General features: G+C 42.7%; 1 protein-coding gene across 3 annotated transcripts in view; it reads left to right on the top strand.

The window, feature by feature from the left end:
* The window catches only part of CELF2 (CUGBP Elav-like family member 2), a 689,087-nt gene that overhangs the window by 206,632 nt on the left and 463,026 nt on the right, over positions 1–19,429 (top strand). For 2 of the 3 annotated variants that reach the window (XM_077836712.1, XM_077836719.1), the window contains exon 1: positions 18,734–18,883. The exons of the other annotated variant lie outside the window; for it this stretch is intronic. In XM_077836712.1, the coding sequence (XP_077692838.1) occupies positions 18,831–18,883 (53 nt within the window). In that variant the 5' untranslated portion in view covers positions 18,734–18,830. Of the gene's footprint in view, positions 1–18,733; positions 18,884–19,429 lie in introns of those variants that run through there. 3 annotated transcript variants of the gene reach the window in all.

Here is a 19,429-nt window from a genome sequence, read left to right as displayed (position 1 = left end):
TCTGTACCGCAGAGTTCAGAGTGGGGAAGGAACCCTGACATACCCGTTATCAAACTCAGCAAAAAAGCCTGGGGTACAGCCACAGTCTCAGATTCCATGAGGCTCAGACAGAGCTCAGGTGCGTTAGAGATGAAAGAGTTTTGAAAGGGATATAAACCCTCAAGTTTAGGACTTAAACCCAGTTTATAAGGATTTGCTCTGCTTTGGAGTCAGCACCAGAGTCTTTTGTCTCTTAGGACTTCCTGTTTCTGTCCTAGAAGATGGAGATGCTGGAGCAGCAGACTGCAGCATGCTTAAATTATTATTATTTTTATTACGGTAGGGCCAAGAGGCTCCAACTGAGATTAGTGTCCCAATGTGCTAGTGCAGTAGTCACCAACTGGTAGCTCACGATGGACTGGTGGCTGAGACTGAGACCGACTCTCAGAGGCTCCACGATCGTCCAGTCCGTCATGATCTAGGGTTGCCAACCCTCCTGCAGCCAGCTGCTAACAGTCTGGCAGCGCAGCAGGGCTAAGGCTGACTAATCTAATCGCCTTCTATGATGAGATTACTGGTTCTGTGGATGAAGGGAAAGCAGTGGATGTATTGTTTCTTGACTTTAGCAAAGCTTTTGACACGGTCTCCCGCAGTATTCTTGTCAGCAAGTTAAAGAAGTATGGGCTGGATGAATGCACTATAAGGTGGGTAGAAAGTTGGCTAGATTGTCAGGCTCAACGGGTAGTGATCAATGGCTCCATGTCTAGTTGGCAGCTGGTGTCAAGTGGAGTGCCCCAGGGGTCGGTCCTGGGGCCGGTTTTGTTCAATATCTTGATAAATGATCTGGAGGATGGTGTGGATTGCACTCTCGGCAAATTTGCGGATGATACTAAACTGGGAGGAGTGGTAGATACGCTGGAGGGCAGGGATAGGATACGGAGGGACCTAGACAAATTGGAGGTTTGGGCCAAAAGAAATCTGATGAGGTTCAATAAGGATAAATGCAGGGTCCTGCACTTAGGATGGAAGAACCCAATGCACAGCTACAGACTAGGGACCGAATGGCTAGGCAGCAGTTCTGCGGAAAAGGATCTAGGGGTGACAGTGGACGAGAAGCTGGATATGAGTCAGCAGTGTGCCCTTGTTGCCAAGAAGGCCAATGGCATTTTGGGATGTATAAGTAGGGGCATAGCGAGCAGATCGAGGGACGTGATCATCCCCCTCTATTCGACATTGGTGAGGCCTCATCTGGAGTACTGTGTTCAATTTTGGGCCCCACGCTACAAGAAGGATGTGGATAAACTGGAGAGAGTCCAGCGAAGGGCAACAAAAATGATTAGGGGTCTGGAACACATGAGTTATGAGGAGAGGCTGAGGGAACTGGGATTGTTTAGTCTGCAGAAGAGAAGAATGAGGGGGGATTTGATAGCTGCTTTCGACTACCTGAGAGGTGGTTCCAGAGAGGATGGTTCTAGACTATTCTCAGTGGTAGATGAGGACAGGACAAGGAGTAATGGTCTCAAGTTGCAGTGGGGGAGGTTTAGGTTGGATATTAGGAAAAACTTTTTCACTAGGAGGGTGGTGAAACACTGGAATGTGTTACCTACGGAGGTGGTAGAATCTCCTTCCTTAGAAGTTTTTAAGGTCAGGCTTGACAAAGCCCTGGCTGGGATGATTTAGTTGGGGTTGGTCCTGCTTTGAGCAGGGGGTTGGACTAGATGACCTCCTGAGGTCCCTTCCAACCCTGATGTTCTATGATTCTAGGGCAGGCTCCCTGCCTGCCCTGGGCCCCCGTTGCTCCCAGAAGTGGCCAGTATGACCAGCAGCAGCTCCAGAGGGGAAGAGGAGGGCCTGGTGGCTCTGCTCTCTGCCCCCATCCACAGGCACTGCCCCCGCAGCTCCCATTGGCCGTGGTTCCCCATTCCCGGCCAATGGGAGCTGCAGGGGCAGTGCCTGCTGACAGAGGCAGCATACAGAGCCACCTGCCCTTCCCCCCACAGGAGCCACTGCCGGTCATGCTGGCAGCTCATGGGAGCCGCACGGGGTCAGGGCACGTAGGGAGCCTGCCTTAGCCCCACTGAGCCGCTGCCCAGACGCCACCTGAGGTGAGCAGCGCCTGGCTGGAGCCCGCACCCCCTCCACCCCAACCCCCTCCCCCAGTTCTGAACCCCCTCCTGCACCCCTACCCCAGCGCTGAGCACCCCCCACAGCCAAACTCCCTCCCAGAACCTGCACCCCCAGCCCCTCCTTCACCCCAACCCCTGCCCCAGTACTGACTCCCCCCAGACCGAAACTCCCTCTCAGAGCCTGCACTCTGAACCCCTTCCTGCACCCCAATCCCCTGCCCCAGGCTCAGCCTGGAGCCCCTCCCATAGTCCAAACCCCGTGGCCCCAGCCCAGAGTCTGCACCCCCTCCTTCACTCCAACTCACTGCCCCAGCCTGATGAAAGTGAGGAAGGGTGGGTGAGAGCGAGCAACGCAGGGAGGGGGGATGGAGTGAGTGGGGCGGAGCCTTGGAGAAGGGGCAGGGCAGGGTAGGGGCATGGCCTCAGGGCAGGGGCGGGGCAAGGGCATTTGGATTTGTGTGATTACTGTTATTTCTACATTTTCTTCACGATAGATCCTGGGTTGCATTTAAATTCAAAAAGTGATCTTGTGCTTAAAAAGGTTGGAGACCACTGTGCTAATGTAACGCACACACCTCCTGGGTATGGTGCTCTGTCCTATCTAGTGGCACCTAGACCACTTAGAGAGAGATTAATGAGTCTGCTACAGCCTTAGCTAAGGGCCATGTGGCTTTTAGCTCAGGCAATAGAGGCTCATGCACTAAGCTCCAGAGGTCCCAGGTTCAATCCCACCTGCTGACAACCAGGGTCTGTGGGTGTTACAAGTTGGGGCTCATTTGGGATTTCAACTGGGAAGTCTCTGAAGCTCAGGATGCACTTCATCAGCTAGGGGAATTATGTAACCCACACACCTGAGTGTGGTATTCTGTCCCAGCAAGTGGCACCAAGATCACTTACAGATTAATGAGTCTGCTCTACTGCCTTAGCTAAGGGCCACATGGCTTTTGGCACATGCAGTAGAGGCTCATGCATTTAGCTCTGGAAGTCCCACATTTGATCCCGACGACCGGAGCCGGCGGTGTTACACTAGGCATTGTGCCAGCACAGGAAGGGTCAGGCCCCGCCCCAAAGAACTTACAGTTTAAATAGACAAAGTAAATATTATCATCCCCATTTAGCAATTGGAGAGCTGAGTCAGAGAAAAGTTAAGTGACTTACCCAAGGCCACATACAGAGTCTGTGGCAGAGACCCAGGTCTCCTAAGATCCAATCCGGTGTCTTAACCACAAAGCCATTCTTCCTCTCTTAAGAGTTGTTGTCTATGCTGTTTGATCAGTGCACACTGCTTTCAGCATTTATCCTTTCTAATTACCATATCCCTATTAAGTTTCCTGTAGATGATGTAAAATGTCAGGCTAAAAAACACCTGAACGCATGTCAAGAAAAATACCACCGCTTTTCTGAAATCTTACTGTAAAATAAATAAATAAAGCAGTACTAAGAAAAATTACTAGAGGTGTCATGAAAGGTTAGCTTTAGGCCAGAGAAATGTTACTTTTCATTTCTGTACAGTACACGAGAATATTTTGTGGCCTAACGGTGCATGAATAATGTTTTATTAAAATGTATATCTTTAAAGCTTTATTTTATCAGGTTCTTCAAGGCTCGGCATAAAAAAGGTTTAACAAGTTTGACACATGCTGATTTAGCATTTATACCACAGACCGAATCCGCTGCTTTGTGAGGGGAAAATAGGCCAGCTTTCAAAATACGAACACTGTGAAGTATTCAAAGCGAAACAAAACAAAAGGGAGAGTCGGGAGAACCAAAAAAAGCAAGCCATTGTCATTCCAAAATGTTGTGTGGGTTGCCAGAAAAGGGGTTTGGACTAACTTGGCAGATTGATTGCATTAACTTTTGCAGCAACTATTGTCTTGGGATCCAAGTGCTGTGATAAAAAATGAGCATGCAGAGCCAGATCCAAAGCCCAGTGGAATCAACTGGATTTCCCTCATGGTTTAGAGTGGTCACTGGATCAGACCCTCACTGGGCCACTTTACTGCTGTATTTTTGCAAAAAAGAGAAAGCAAACCAAACAGCTGAAAAGTGGCAACAGATAAATGAGCCTCATACTGTGGTCACACACTAAGTCAGTGGCAAAGCCAGGAATAGAATCCTGATTCTCAGTTCAGCACGCTGTCCACTAAAGCCAGTGTTTCTCAGCTCTCAATCCGTGGACTGCTGCCAGTCCCCAATAATTCCCTGACACTGTTTAGGAAGGCAGCAAGGCGGTCCCTGGTATCAAAAGGTCGAAATGCACTGCACTAGACCACAACTTTAGTTGTCTTAATGCCACGGAACAGGCTCTGACACACATACTATCAAAGGCAAGGAGTTCCATAAGAGCAGCTCTCTTTGTGAAAGAGCTCTGTATTCATCCTGGAATTTGGTCAAACCACAGAAAGAGTATTCCAGCAGATCTGAGTAAAGTCTCACAGGTATAGAATCATAGAATATCAGGGTTGGAAGGGACCTCAGGAGGTCATTTAGTCCAACCCCCTGCTCAAAGCAGGACCAATCCCCAATTAAATCATCCCAGTCAGGGCTTTGTCAAGCCTGACCTTAAAAACTTCTAAGGAAGGAGATTCTACCACCTCCGTAGGTAACGCATTCCAGTGTTTCACCACCCTCCTAGTGAAAAAGTTTTTCCTAATATCCAACCTAAACCTCCCCCACTGCAACTTGAGACCATTACTCCTTGTCCTGTCCTCATCTACCACTGAGAATAGTCTAGAACCATCCTCTCTGGAACCACCTCTCAGGTAGTTGAAAGCAGCTATCAAATCCCCCCTCATTCTTCTCTTCTGCAGACTAAGCAATCCCAGTTCCCTCAGCCTCTCCTCATAACTCATGTGTTCCAGACCCCTAATCATTTTTGTTGCCCTTCACTGGACTCTCTCCAGTTTATCCACATCCTTCTTGTAGTGTGGGGCCCAAAACTGGACACAGTACTCCAGATGAGGCCTCACCAATGTCGAATAGAGGGGAACGATCATGTCCCTCGATCTGCTCGCTATGCCCCTACTTATACATCCCAAAATGCCATTGGCCTTCTTGGCAACAAGGGCACACTGCTGACTCATATCCAGCTTCTCGTCCACTGTCACCCCTAGGTCCTTTTCCGCAGAACTGCTGCCTAGCCATTTGGTCCCTAGTCTGTAGCGGTGCATTGGGTTCTTCCGTCCGAAGTGTAGGACCCTGCACTTATCCTTATTGAACCTCATTAGATTTCTTTTGGCCCAATCCTCCAATTTGTCTAGGTCCCTCTGTATCCTATCCCTGCCCTCCAGCGTATCAACCACTCCTCCCAGTTCAGTATCATCCGCAAATTTGCTGAGAGTGCAATCCACACCATCCTCCAGATCATTTATGAAGATATTGAACAAAACCGGCCCCAGGACCGACCCCTGGGGCACTCCACTTGACACCGGCTGCCAACTAGACATGAGGTAGCCACATCTGAGGTGATTTGGGGCTTTAATGATGGCCAGCAATACCCTGAATGATAAAAACCTATGTCACAAACTCATTTGTGGTCTAGTGGATAGGGCAGTAGAAGAGGAGTCAGGAAACCTGGTTTCTATTCCCTGCCCTGCCACTGATCTTTTGTTTGGCCTTGGGCAAGTCACTTAGCCTCTGTTTCATCTCCCACCTTCTTTCTTTCATGTTTATTTAGAGCATACAGTCTCAGGAGAGGGGCAGTGCCTAATACAAAGGGGGCCCAATCTTGAATGAGATCTCAAGACACGACTGTAATATAAATAGTATTACTAACACTTGAGATGGAGCTAATCAGACTACAGGGTGCAACCATGTTAGGGCTTTAAAATATGTTTGCACAAGCTTTTCATACAGTTTAAGTGCTCACAGTCAAAAGAAGAAAGAAAAGCTTTCTCAAAGGGGGCCCATGTATATAAAACATCGAGAAAGCACTTTATAATCTCCTTTTTTTTATATTCATATGTATTATTTGTATTACCATAGCACTCTGGGAGCCTCAGTCATGGATAGGGCCAAATTCACAGTCCATTTTGGTCAATTTCACGGTCATGGGATTTTTAAAATTGTAAATTTCATTATTTCAGATATTTAAATCTGAAATTTCATGGTGTTGTAACTACAGAGATCCTGACCCAAAATGGGTCTATGAGGGGGTCACAAGGTTATTGTATGGGGGTCACGGTATTCCCAACCTTACTTCTGTGTTGCTGCTGGCAGCGGAGCTGCCTTCAGAGCTGGGTGCCTGGCCAACAACTGCCACTCTCTGGCCACCCGGCTTTGAAGGCAGTGCAGAAGTAAGGGTTGCAATATCATGACCCCCCCACAATAACCTTGCGACCCCCCATAATTCCTTTTTGGGTCAGGACCCCCAGTTTGAGAAACTCTGGTGAAATCTGTATAGTATAGGGTAAAAATACACAAAAGACCAGATTTCACAGTCCGTGATGCGTTTTTCATGGTCTTGAATTTGACAGGGCCTTAATCCTGGACCAAGACCCCATTATGCTAGATACAGTACTCATAGTAAGTAAACATTCAATGGTATAATAAAACAGTAGTGGTATACTTCAAATTCTGTCCTTTTCCTGGGGAATCTCTGGGAATTAAGATGTCTCATAATGTCCTCTAGTATCTTAAACAACTTTAAAGAGTTTTAAACACATAGAGTAGAACCTCAGAGTTACGAACACCTCAGGAATGGAAGTTGTTCATAACTCTGAAATGTTCATAACTCTGAACAAAACGTTAAGGTTGTTCTTTCAAAAGTTTACAACTGAACATTGACTTAATACAGCTTTGAAACTTTAGTAGGCAGGAGAAAAAATGCTGCTTTTAACCATCTTAATTTAAATGAAACAAGCACAGAAACAGTTTCCTTTCCCTGTCATATCTTTTTTTAAAACTTTTCTTTTTTTTTTTTAGTACTTTACATTTAACACTATACTGTGTTTTCTTTTTCTTTCTTTTTCTTTTTTGGTCTCTGCAGTGGCCTGGTTGCGTACTTACGGTTTCAAATGAGGTGTGTGGTTGAGTTTGTAACTCTGAGCTTCTACTGTAAGTGTCTTTTCAGTTCAGATTAGGTGTATGTAAATGGGCTACTTAAACGTCAGTAGAGGGCAAGACTCAATTTACTTGTTTAAATGACACATTATACTGCTTGTGGGCCACATCCTTCCAGAATATTCATGTGAGTTTTCTCACTGACTGACTCCAGGGGTGTGTGTGTAAGCAGCTCCATGTTACCACCAGAAAAATATCATTGGTCAAAAAACAATGTGAAGCAAATAGTTATTAGTGGAAGTATTATTATATGGACATATACCCATGCTCTAAGAGTTAATGTGCATCCTCATCTGCAGTGATCCCAAACGATCAATATGAGTCTGTATGTTAAAACCCTAACTTCCGTCGCTCATCCATTTTGAGCTTTTAAGCTCCACATTTTACTGTAAAGCTTCACTCTTCCTACATCTCTGCCAAGATGGAGACAGGAGGAACTTGCCTCTAATATGACCAATTTTTGGACCTCTACTTCTCGATCCTTTGAACAGTAGTGATCCGATCTGCATAATAGTGTCTCAACGTGCATGTTGAAGATGTGGTCGCTGATTCGTGATGTCTGTAATTTTGTGTTGTGTCTCTGACAATTTAAACAAGAGTGGGTTTTCGAGGTTTCTCTGTTTTCCTTATTTTAAGATGCCTCAACTTCATAGTACTTTGATGCTGAGAGGATTTCAGTCATCCCATAAGTGATTAAAATATTTTGGATTTAGATTGAGTTTCCCTGCCAAAACTCTTTCCAAGCTTGAACAGATGCACAAAGTGCTCCTAGGGATCACTTCACCTTCCAGCTGTTTAAGTGGCTGCAGACACCCTGCATAACAATTCAGGAGCAGGAAGCAATGGCAGAAAGCAGGAATATCACATCCAATTGACGCTTCCATAGTATAATTTCTTTTAAACGCAAACCTTCACAAAGCAGCACAATAGAGTGGAGTCACGTGAAGCATACAGCATGTTTTTGATGAAACCAACGCTCCTTAAGTGAAAGATCTACCAGGAACAAAAGACTATGGGGAGTATATGCCAGAAATTCTGTAATTTACTTTTCAGCTTTGTGAAAGCATTCTTTGTTCTGTTGAAAAGTGAGTGCTTTGTAGTTCTAGCCAATGGTTTTTATCGTAACTCTCTCATCTACTGTAAGTCTTTCCTTAGCAGCCTACATTGGCAAAATAATAAAATAAAAAGCAGGGTGAGAGGGCAGTGTTTCTTGCAATAGCTGGTGTGGCAGTGTTTACTGAAATTGTAAACCATTTTGTCTGTTTTCAAATCATCTCTCTAGTGTGGAACAGCTTCACGGTCTATTGAAGATAGCACAACTCTATAGAATGACTGCCAAAATGTATCCACCTTTTTTTTTTTTTTAATTGCCAGATTCAAAAGTGGATTTGAAAAATGCTGAATGTCACCTAGAAACAATTTAGGGAAGAAGATAAGTTTGGAAAAAGAATCTGCAAGTTGGCCAAATTTTTAGCTTTACTGTAAGGGAGTAGATAAGGAGATAAGATTCCTGGGGCCCTGTTTTTCAGAAGGGCTTTGACAGTCTAGCAGGAGTAATCTGGTAAATGAGAAAATTGTCTCCAGATATATAGTGCAAATCCTACCAGCCCCGCAGATCTGAAATTCCGGACATTAAGGCAGCCAGTTTTTTCAGTTACTTCCACAGGAGATTTCAGCTTTTACTTTAGTTTAGAACAGCTCCAGTATTTAGTTCAGGTGTCATGTGCACAGGATATCCCTTTTTCATCTTCAGAGCACTTCAAAGCCCCATGAACTCTGTGGCACAAAAGGCCCAAATTTCACAGCAACAATCCTTAAATTCCAGAGCAAGGACTCCTAAATTATGCTGTAGTGTTAATTGATTCTGCTGAGATCCTTCATTTCCCATTTTTCCACCCCACACAAACTATGGCCCATAATTGAAAATGCCCATTGACATAAAGTTCCTTGATGTATTTTTGTCAATTATATTTGAGAATAGGATTTTTCCTGCTAAGCTTTCCAGATGGTGCATCTGACTTCTGCAGGATTCAAATTCCACAGTGTGGCCTGGTTCCTTTTCTCCATGTGTGAGGGAAAGGGGGAGCTTGCACCCAGTGTCTGATTTATCACCCCAGCTCCCTGAGCCTCAGTGGCTGCACTGTTCTTTAGGGATACCAGTTCACACTTCTGCCTCTGTCCCCCCCTCCCCCACTTCCCGACTCTAAACTGGACTCCGGCTCTTGCTCCCTGAGCCCTGCTCAGGGGATCCCTGTCATCCAATGAACACCTCCTTGTGAGGAAAACTGGAGAGCAAGAGGCAGCAGATCCTGGCAGGGTATTGAGACATGGGGGTGGCAGCTATCAGGCTGCATGCTTATTATTCTTGAAAATAAGCCCAGTTATTTAGGAGCTGAAAAAATGGATTAATTCAAGGCTCCTGGGTTTTTTTAATCTTGGACTAAGGACTTTTTTGGCTCTGGTCTCCTGGTTGGTGCTGGTCTTCAACTACACTAGTGAAACAAGCATATAAGAATCACTATTGTACCACGGTAGAACAGAGCTCTCAGAAAGCCAGTCCTCCCTTGTAAAGCTGGGTTTAACCAATGAGAGGTGGGCCTCGAACTCAGGGTATGTTTTCACAGTAGAGTTAGCCTGGGTGATCTACACCCAGGCTCAGCAGCTGGGTTAGCTTTGCCCAGGTGTGGACAGGCAATCTGTAAAGCCATACCCAAGTTACTGGGTCCTCACTGCTGCTGCACTCCCTCATGTTCACTGCTAGAACATACCGCATGGTTCTCTGTGCTACGGTAAGCTGAGCAGCTCTGTAATTCTTTCCAGTGAATTGTGGACCACTTGTCTGTTATTCTGGGCACCCGGAGAGAATTGTGGGAAGTATGGGAGGATATCAGCCCCCAGTGGGTTTAGTCTGCATCCTCACTGCAAAGGGAGTGGATTATAAGCCTAAGTGGAACTCAAGTTCCAACCCACACCCCTAGCTAGGCCAATTAGCTGGGGTGTAAAGCACCACTAAACTGGGTGAGTGGTTTTCTGTGTGGACAGGAGTGGAGTTAGGTACAACACCCAGATAAGAGCCCAGGCTAACTCTGCAGTGAAGACAGACCCTTAGCTGTTTGGGCAATAATTTATGTCTAGTGAACATACAGGTTTAATTCTGAAACCTCCTTAATTGTTTTAATTTTTAATCATGATGTGTATATGGGAAGTTATTGCTAATGTCTTGGATTTTTTTTTATATATTACGAGTCTCAGATTTTCCATGCTAGTAGCAGCCATCTATCTAAAGATATTACACCATACAGGCTGTATGAATTTTATTACACTGAGGGGGGAAACAGATGGTATTTCAGTTTATTTGCACCTCAAAGAACCTTTAGTTTCTATATAAATGTCACATTTTGTTATTTTGGGAAAGAGAGAGTGCCACAAAATTGTCAAGTTTGGTAACTTTCACTCAGTGAAGGGTTTCAGAGTAGCAGCCGTGTTAGTCTGTATCCGCAAAAAGAAAAGGAGTACTTGTGGCACCTTAGAGACTAACAAATTTATTTGAGCATAAGCTTTCTTGAGCTTTCGAAGTGAGCTGTAGCTCACGAAAGTTTATGCTCAAATAAATTTGTTAGTCTCTAAGGTGCCATAAGTACTCCTTTTCTTTTTCCAGTGAAGGGTGTTTCACATTATTCTAGGTTTCCACTGTTTTTGTGAATGAGTGTTATCCGTCCTTCCCAGATAGGGAAATGGATCACCAGAGATATGACATGACTTGCTTAAAGTTATGCAGGAAGATTGTGGCAGGAACTGAAGCAAGATAACCTGTCTAGAGCCTTACTTAACCAACAGCCATCCTTTCCATTCAACGCCTACAATGGATAGAAATGCATATTTCAAGGAACTGATTTGAAAGCATGGAGTAATATGCACTAAAATATTATGCCATTTGGACACCAAATAATTTAATTAGTCTTTCCTGAGCTCAGATTTATATTTTAATAGCTCATACGATGGAAGTCTCCTTCTTAGCATGTGAATGCAGCTGCGTGGTTTGAAAACATGACATTCACACCAAAGTGATGGTTAAGGTCATTATCTAAGTTTTTTATTTCCTGGGTGACATAATGGAGGCTGCCTGAACAATGAGCTTTTCATTGGCTATTCATAAGGCCCTCTGGGCATACACTGTGTGACCTGACACGAAATGATGGAAATGAAAAGACAGAACAATATGCAGCTTTGGCATCTCTTTCCAATGTGGCAGCGGAGGGGTTAACAGCTGCTATGTTTTTGAGTGTTCCAAAATTGACCCCTGACTCCCCTGAATGGAATAAAAGGAAACAGATTGCGGGGTGTGACCAGCACTTTCTGAAAATGTTTGACAAATACAAGGAGCCTTTATTTTCTCCTTTCTTTCTTTCTTTCGAGTTGGGAAGGGGAAACCTCAGAAGTTCTTTTCCTCTGCCAAAGCCTCAAAATTAAATCACTTTCTTCTTGGGATTCAAATGTTCGGTACATAGACTGCACATGGTGAGCTGCAAATATTTAGGGGGCGTTAAGGTGACAGTCTTTTCAGAGACACTGCAAAGAGTTCTCTGATGACAAAGTATGCTGTAAAAGTCACTCTCTGCTAGGTGAATAGGCATAAAACCACATCTTTGTTCATAAGCTTTTTATTGTGCTAGTTGTCATCATGAGCAAAACCTGAAAGTACTTGAAATTCCATTAAAATCACATTCACATATAAAAATGCCATCTCCTTGAAAGTTTGTCTCTGTAGACTTTGTTAAAGTGAAAAGTCAATATGTATGAGACACATTTATGTAATTTAAGATGAATGGTTAACTGTTAAAGTGCAGGTCTTGCACAATTATGCTGGCTGCTGATCTAAGAAATGAAACACTTACCTCTGGAACTGTTGGTAGTCAGCTTCTGAGTTGTTTTGTGTGATAAGATGCACTGAATTTCAGATGATTTGGCTATAGCGTATCTGTGGGTATAAGTGATCGCTAATTGTCTTCTTGGTGCTCAGCCACAGTAAATAATCCCACCCTGAAAGCGGAAACTGTCTTTAGAATTTACTAAATTCTTGTATTTGGATAACGCTGCTTTTTTCAAAATTCTTCCATATTTGTGTGTATTCTTGTGCATCTTTTAAGCTTACGGATTCCAGTTGTGGTGAAAGTAAATGGTGTATTTAATTGAGTGAGCCTGGAATTGTTTTTAAGATTCTGAATGCACTCAGACAGTTATTAATATTGGTGTGTTTTGGTTGCAACAGAATGATTAAAAACTGGGCAGGGTTTTATCACTCAAGTGGGCCAAGAACGAGTACCTGGGTTCCCAAGTTTAAGCAGTGTTTTGCCAATGATAAAACATTTGTCTGGTCAAGAGCAAAGGAAAATGCATTTTCAATTAGTCATGACATTGCTTAAAAGAAGAGGCATTAGGCACTGTGGGGAGAAGATGGGAGTTGGTAACATGGGAGAGGAGAGAGAGCACGAGGCAGACATAAGAAGAGCCTTTATCAGACCACAACAGACAGCAGCTGAGTTTGAGGCCATTCTTGAATAGAGATAAGCTTTTGTTTAGCAGTTGGCTCCCTTGGGAGAGAGGAGGTTTAATGGTAAAAGGAGACCTGTGTTTCTTCCAAATAACTTAATATTTCTGCGTGCGTGAAGGGACATGCTTATAGGATGGAGTGGGGCTCTGGGAGGATGCTAGAAGTGCATATACTCCTCCCAACTGCTGCTTTATAAGCTGATTATTGGTCATCCTGGCTGAAAATGATTCCTTTTGAGGACTTTCCCTGACTCCCTCAAATCTCTTGGACAAGATGCCACCCCTGCAAAAGAATTAAATAGCTGAACTAAATTTGCTCTACTTTCCTCTCTGACACGGTTAAAACCTCAGCTCAACAGGCTTCTGATGTACAATCATCTGGAGAAAAAAAAATCACATTGTGACACAAAACCAGCCTGAGATATGCTCAGTGGCTATCGTGATTTATTTAAAAAAAAAAATTGTTAACATTGTGTCCTGTACTTGACCTGCAAATGCTTGGAGCTAACTGATTTAGGACTTTTTTGACTGCTCACAGTGTAGCCAGCTGTCTAAACGAGAGATGGTTATTTTGTTAAGAGGGTTGTATGTGTGTGTTATTTTGAGGTTGTTTTTTTTTTAAAAAAAAAAGTCTAACATTGAGGAAAATCTTGGATGTGGTATGTGTGCATATTAATCATATGAATGGAAAAGTGTGACTCTCTAATTGATGGTGCATTCAGTACACATTACAACAAGGCAGACCTGAATTGTATGATAAGTAGGCTGGAATTCTTTAACGGGTAGAGGAAACTTTCAGCTCCATTGCCTCCTGGCTAACTGTTGTAAATTTACTTAGTAATATTTTACAGATGTCTTCGTCATTGCCATTTCTTGGCAAACAAGCTAAAGTTCTTCCCATTTAAAAAAAAAAAAAGCAGCTTTCAGGGGTAAAGTCAGAAACTACAACAGCAAAACAATTTGGCTAAAAGGGGCAACTGTGAAAGCATGAAAAGCAAGTAATTTTATCAAGTGCTTTTTGGTTTGGTTTGCATTCCCTCCCACAGCTAAATATGTTACCTAAACTACATGAGTCTGTTTTGGAAAATCCATTGCCTGTTGCAAGTTTCTCTATGCTAAACTTAACCTTCTACATTTTATTTTTAGAAAGCTTATAGTTGCTTTATTCAGTGCTGTGGAGAAGTTGAAAAAATGTCAGCCAGGTCAGGAGAAAGAAGCAATTGGCTTTATTTCCAGAGGGGTAAAGTTGAGGCAGAAATAATAATAATAATAAAATGTAAATAATTCTAACGGGGAGAGAACAATCTTTCTTTATTGTAAATGTGTTCTTTTAATGGAGAACAATTGGAAAAGAGTAGTGGGGTGCTTTTCTGAGGGAGAGCCAAAAATTGTGCAAAAATGAATGCACATAAATCATAAAGTATACTTACTAGAGATAAAATGCTTGACAAGGAGCTAGATTTTGAACTCTGCCACAGCTGAAGCTTTGTAGACTAGTGAAATCAGTTGGGTCTAGGTTTGAGTCCTCTGCAGATTTTAACACTGACCTGCTGTGTGACTCTGGGCAAGTCACTTAGCTATTCTGGGCCTCAGTTTTCCCCATCTGTAAAAATGGGGAATAGTGATACTTGCACTTCTTTGTGTATAGCTGTTTGAGGAAGCATGCTTGATAACAAAGTGCCTTTAGAGTGTGATTTGGCTCTGGCCCATCTCTATTATGTGTATTTCAAGTAATAAAAGAGTTATATCCCTAAAACAGAATATAAAAAGAGAACAGCTCTCACTCCTCCCAGCCTAGGCTGTGCAACGCTGGTCATTTTCAAAACGCAAAGGCCGGTGGTATGGTTGCAACAGAATTAAAACAGAGGAAGTTTGAGATGATGAGACATCTTATTTTATTTTTCATGTGTTAAAACATAGCTTCAGTTTTGCATTTTTGATCTTGGTAATTAACATGAATTAAACAGTGAGAGGTTTGTGTGGGATAAGATGTAAACCTGGCTTTAAAACAAATGACATACCTGGAAGTGAGTGAAGAGAGGAGGACACATATTCATTGTCTATATTTTAACAAGACACTCCCACTAAACTTTTCTCCTCGGTAACGGGTTTCTGTTCTTTCAGAAAGAAGGAAAGACTGTGGAATCTGTTCATTTGTTTCACCCATTTAAACATAAAGGTTTTCTCATCACCATAGCCAAGGAAGAATACAACAAGTGGCAAATGAACTTAAACTAGGCGCCCTTCATTGCAAATCTCTCTACATGGCGCCCAGTACTGTGATAGCTGAGCTCTTCACACTCTTTAATGTAGTTGTCATAACACCCCTGTGAGGTAGGGAAGTGCTATTATCCCCATTGTACAGGTGCGGAACTGAGGCAGAAAGAGACAAAGTAACTGACACAAGGTAGTCTATAACAGAGCATAGAATTGAACCAGAGTCTTCCAAGTCCCAGGTTAGAGCCCTAACTACAGGACCATCATTCTCAGCACTGGTCTTCCCTTCAAATCATGGTGTGAGCACATAAGAACATGAGACTGGCTAGACTGGGTCAGACCAACGTTCATCTTCTGACAGGGGACAGTGCCAAATATTTCAGAGGCAATTATTGTTATCTATCCCTTGTCACCCAGTCCCAGCTTCTGGCAGTCAGAAGTTTAGGGACACCCAGAGCATGGGGTTGCTTCCCAACCATCCTAGCTAATAGCCATTGATGGACCTGTCCTCCATGAACTTATCTAGTTCTTCTGTGAACCCAGTTCTACTTTTGGCCTTCACCACATCCCCAGGTCAACTGTGTGTTGTGTGAAGAAGTACTTCCTTTTGTTTGTTTTAAACTTGCTGCCTATTAATTTCATTGGGTGACCCCTGGTTCTTGTGTTACGAGAAGGAGTAAATAACACCTCCCTATTCACTTCCTCCACACCAGTCATGATTTTATCGACTTCTCTCATATCCCTCCTTAGGTGCCTCTTTTCAAAGCTGAACAGTCCCAGTCTTTTTAATCTCTCCTCATTCGGAAGGTATTTCCATGCCCCTCATCATTTTTGTTGCCCATCACTGTATTTTTTCCAATTCTAATATATCTTTTTTTTGAGATGGGGAGACCAGAACTGTATGCAGTGTTCAAGGGGTAGGCATACGATATGGTGACATTATGATATTTTCTGTCTTATCTGTCCCTTTCTTAGTGGTTTCTAATACTCTGTTAGCTTTTTTGACTGCCGCTGCACATTGAGCAAATGTTTTCAGAGAGCTATCCACGCTGACTACAAAATTTCTTTCTTCAGTGGTACAGCTAATTTAGACCCCATCTTTTTGTATGTATAGCTGATATGTTTTCCAATGTGAGTTACTTCGCATTTTTCAACATTGAATTTCATCTCCCATTTTGTTACCCAGTCCCTCCGTTTTGTGAGATCCCTTTGTAATTTTTTGCAGTCAGCTTTGGACTTAACTATCTTGAGTAATTTTGTACCACCTGCAAATTTTTCCCTTTCCTCCAAATCACTTACGAATATGTTGAAAGTGCTGATCCCCCTACAGATCATTGAGGGACCTTGCTATTTAGCTCTTTCCACTGTAAAAACTGATCATTTATTCCTACCCTTTGTTTCCCTTCTTTAACCAATTACTGGTCCATGAGAAGATCTTCCCTCTTATCCCATGACTGCTTACTTTGCTTAAAAGCAGGGACCTTGTCAAAGCTTCTGAAAGTCCAAGTTCACTATATCAAATGTATCACCCTTGTCCACATGCTTGTTGACCCCCTGAAAGAATTCTAATAGATTGGTGAGGCATGATTTCCTTTTACAAAAGCTGGGTTGACTCTTCCCCAACATATTGGGTTCATCTACGTGTCTGATCATTCTGTTCTTTACTGCAGTTTCAACAGTGAGGAACAGTTCAGAGGAAGGATGGTCCCGAGATTAGGGTACTAGCTTGGGACTTGCGAGACTAGGGTTCAACTTCCTGCTCTGTTACAGACTTCCTGTGTGACCTTGGATACGCTATCCCTTCCAAAGGTTTGCTTTGAAGATGCTTGTTTTAATTTTAATAAGGAGGTGTGTTATACCAATAAAATAAAAAACAGCAGGATCTTATTAAAGGGAAAAGGCAAAATGCCACATTTATTGTGAATACAGAAAGAATCATAGTAAGCAGTTAGTTATAGCTATAACATTCCATTCAGTTTCATATTTATTCACACATTCATTCATACACACACACACACACACACACACACACACACACAGGTTCTGCAAGGTTGTTATCATAGTTACCAGCCTTAGAGTTGCTCATGCCAAGCCACTGGCCAGGTGGCCTGGACATGAGGAGGGAGCAGGGCCTTGTCTGATGCTCCTGGAAGTTGGTTTGCAGATTCAGACCCCAAAGTTCTCACTTTCTAGAGTCCATTTTTATAGGAATTTCTTCCTATGCCAGTCTATGGGAATTGCTTCATCATGCTGTTGCTGAATCAATCAGCAGATGGCACATTCCTGATGACTCCGTGCTGCAGGGTGTTATCTTGTTCTTTGGTTCTCCCATTCTTGAGGCTGTTGGGTGGATTCCAGTCTGCCCTCCAGGGGTCCTCTGGTTATTTCCACTTGACACCTTCTTCAGCTGATGGACACTGGATTCTCAGGCTGGCTCCTCCCTGATCATTCAGTTATTATTCACACCAAGCATCCGTCCACATACATCCTCTATCTCTATTTTAATCACAATTGTTAACAAAGCGAGATGAATACAACAAAAGGGTGGGGAGTCTCTGGGTGCTGTTTCTGTTGTTACAGAGTATTGCTTTGAGTCTCTCTCTGTGTGAGTAGTTGTTGTTACAAAGAATTGCTTTGAGAACAGACTGTCTTAGAATGTACTAACACAATTAGCAGCTTGCAAGTTTCACACAGAGAGGGAGAGAAACAGTACCAAAACCCAAGAGACCTCTTAATTAGTAATACCCTGGAATTTAAACTATGGGGAATCAAACTCATTTGTGATTTTAATATAGAACTTCTTTAATGTGATCCAACAGGTGGGCTCCCAGGAACTTCTTCCATCCAGCCAATCAGTGGACATGAAGGGGAGAGGACAATCATTTTTATAATGCCTTTCTTTGAATGGAGAACATTAAAATTTTTAGCACTGGTTCCACTGCACTTGAATGTGTCTGTTTTAAGTTTTTCTCCTTTTAATCAAAAGTACAAAGGAAACAGCCCCTTAGGTTTTTTAAGTTACTGCACATTGGCCCAGAGCACTGTAGTTACAATACTATACGTTGTAATGATCTGGAGAATGCTGTAGTAGTGGTGGTTTTTTCTTTTTTAGAAGCAACAAAAAAGAAGAAATGGATCTGAAAGAATTAAACAGACACCTCTTCCCCTTTCAAGCTTCTGAGGAGATACATCCAAGTTTGCTTTTTATTCTACAAAAACAGCAGCCTTGTCAGAAATCAGGCTGCTTTGAATAGTAGCTTAAATTAACAAATATGTTGGAGGTTTTAAAAACAAAACTAAGCCAAATTTGTAAAGCTTCTGAACAGCTTGAAGGGGAAGGGGGAAAGTTACTTTTAAAAAGTCCCTGCTTTAAAGTGTCAGAAAATCTAAACTGCCTAAAATAAGGGGGAAAGCAGAGACCCTAAACAATCTTTAGAAGAGAATATGAAGCCTCAGAGGCAGAAGAAATACACAGAAGGAGAAGACTCCATGCGGCTTGCAGTAATCTGTAAATGATTGCTGGCAAAGTCTAGAGGCTTCAAGCTTGATCTGTGTTTGTTCCAAAAGAAAGCCAAGGAGGACGGTGTTAATAAAGAGAGATTTAACTGAGAGCAATGCTTGGAATAAAGTGGGCTACAAAAAGGTCAAATTTGATCAGTTGGAGCAGATTACAAGGGCTTTAAAAGGTAGTGGTGGAGAAATGAAACTGGGACCGTGAAGCAATATAGCACAAGATTGATTTTGGGGGTGGAGAGAAGCTGGGACAAGTGCTTATCAGCTTGAGAAGTAGGAAGAGCTGTGCTAGGGCTGTTTTCATTCCCACGCTGAGTAGAGTACTCTGCTGCTTTTTGTGGTTAGCCTTCTCTGCAGTGTTTTTATTATTATTATTTAAATACAATGGTTTCTATAATCTCTGAACTGGATCCACTGAAAGGCTGGAAAGTTTTAAGGTAGGCCTATGTTTTCTTCCTTTTGGTACAGTGGTTCACCCCCAAATTAACTGAAACTTGAGTTATAATTGAAATGTGAGCCCTGGGCTTAAGTAACAAGGAGTTTCTAGTAATTAGATCCCTTTAAGATACAGAAACCCTTTAAGCAGATGTTTAGAGAGACTCCAGGGAGCATTTAAAATATACTTCTCGGTGTTACAGTGCAGCAAGGAAGTACTGATCATTTTTTTTAAAATGGAGATTACTCTGTAAATTAAATTTAATAGTAAGTCTAACACCAGTTGATACTGCAAGAGAATTAACTCTTTGCTTGCATTGTATTGCTTCCTAGGGGACCATTTAGGAAACTTCTGAATAGTTAAAGAGGGAGTAAGAGCTGATCAGTAAAGGATGAATATTCTTTTAGGGAAAAGAAACAGAAATGTGCTGCTGTTGTGTATTTTGGGCTGTTGAATCTTTAGGTCGTCTGTTGTTTCTCTAATGCATACATTTGAAAATTGCTAGAGATTGTTGCTTTATCCCTGAAATGTATTTTAAAATAATAGT

The sequence above is a fragment of the Eretmochelys imbricata genome, chromosome 1 (assembly GCF_965152235.1).
Source record: "Eretmochelys imbricata isolate rEreImb1 chromosome 1, rEreImb1.hap1, whole genome shotgun sequence".
NCBI lineage: Eukaryota > Metazoa > Chordata > Testudines > Cheloniidae > Eretmochelys > Eretmochelys imbricata.
Note: the sequence above shows the minus strand (reverse complement) of the source record. Positions and strands in the feature narration are given on the sequence as shown.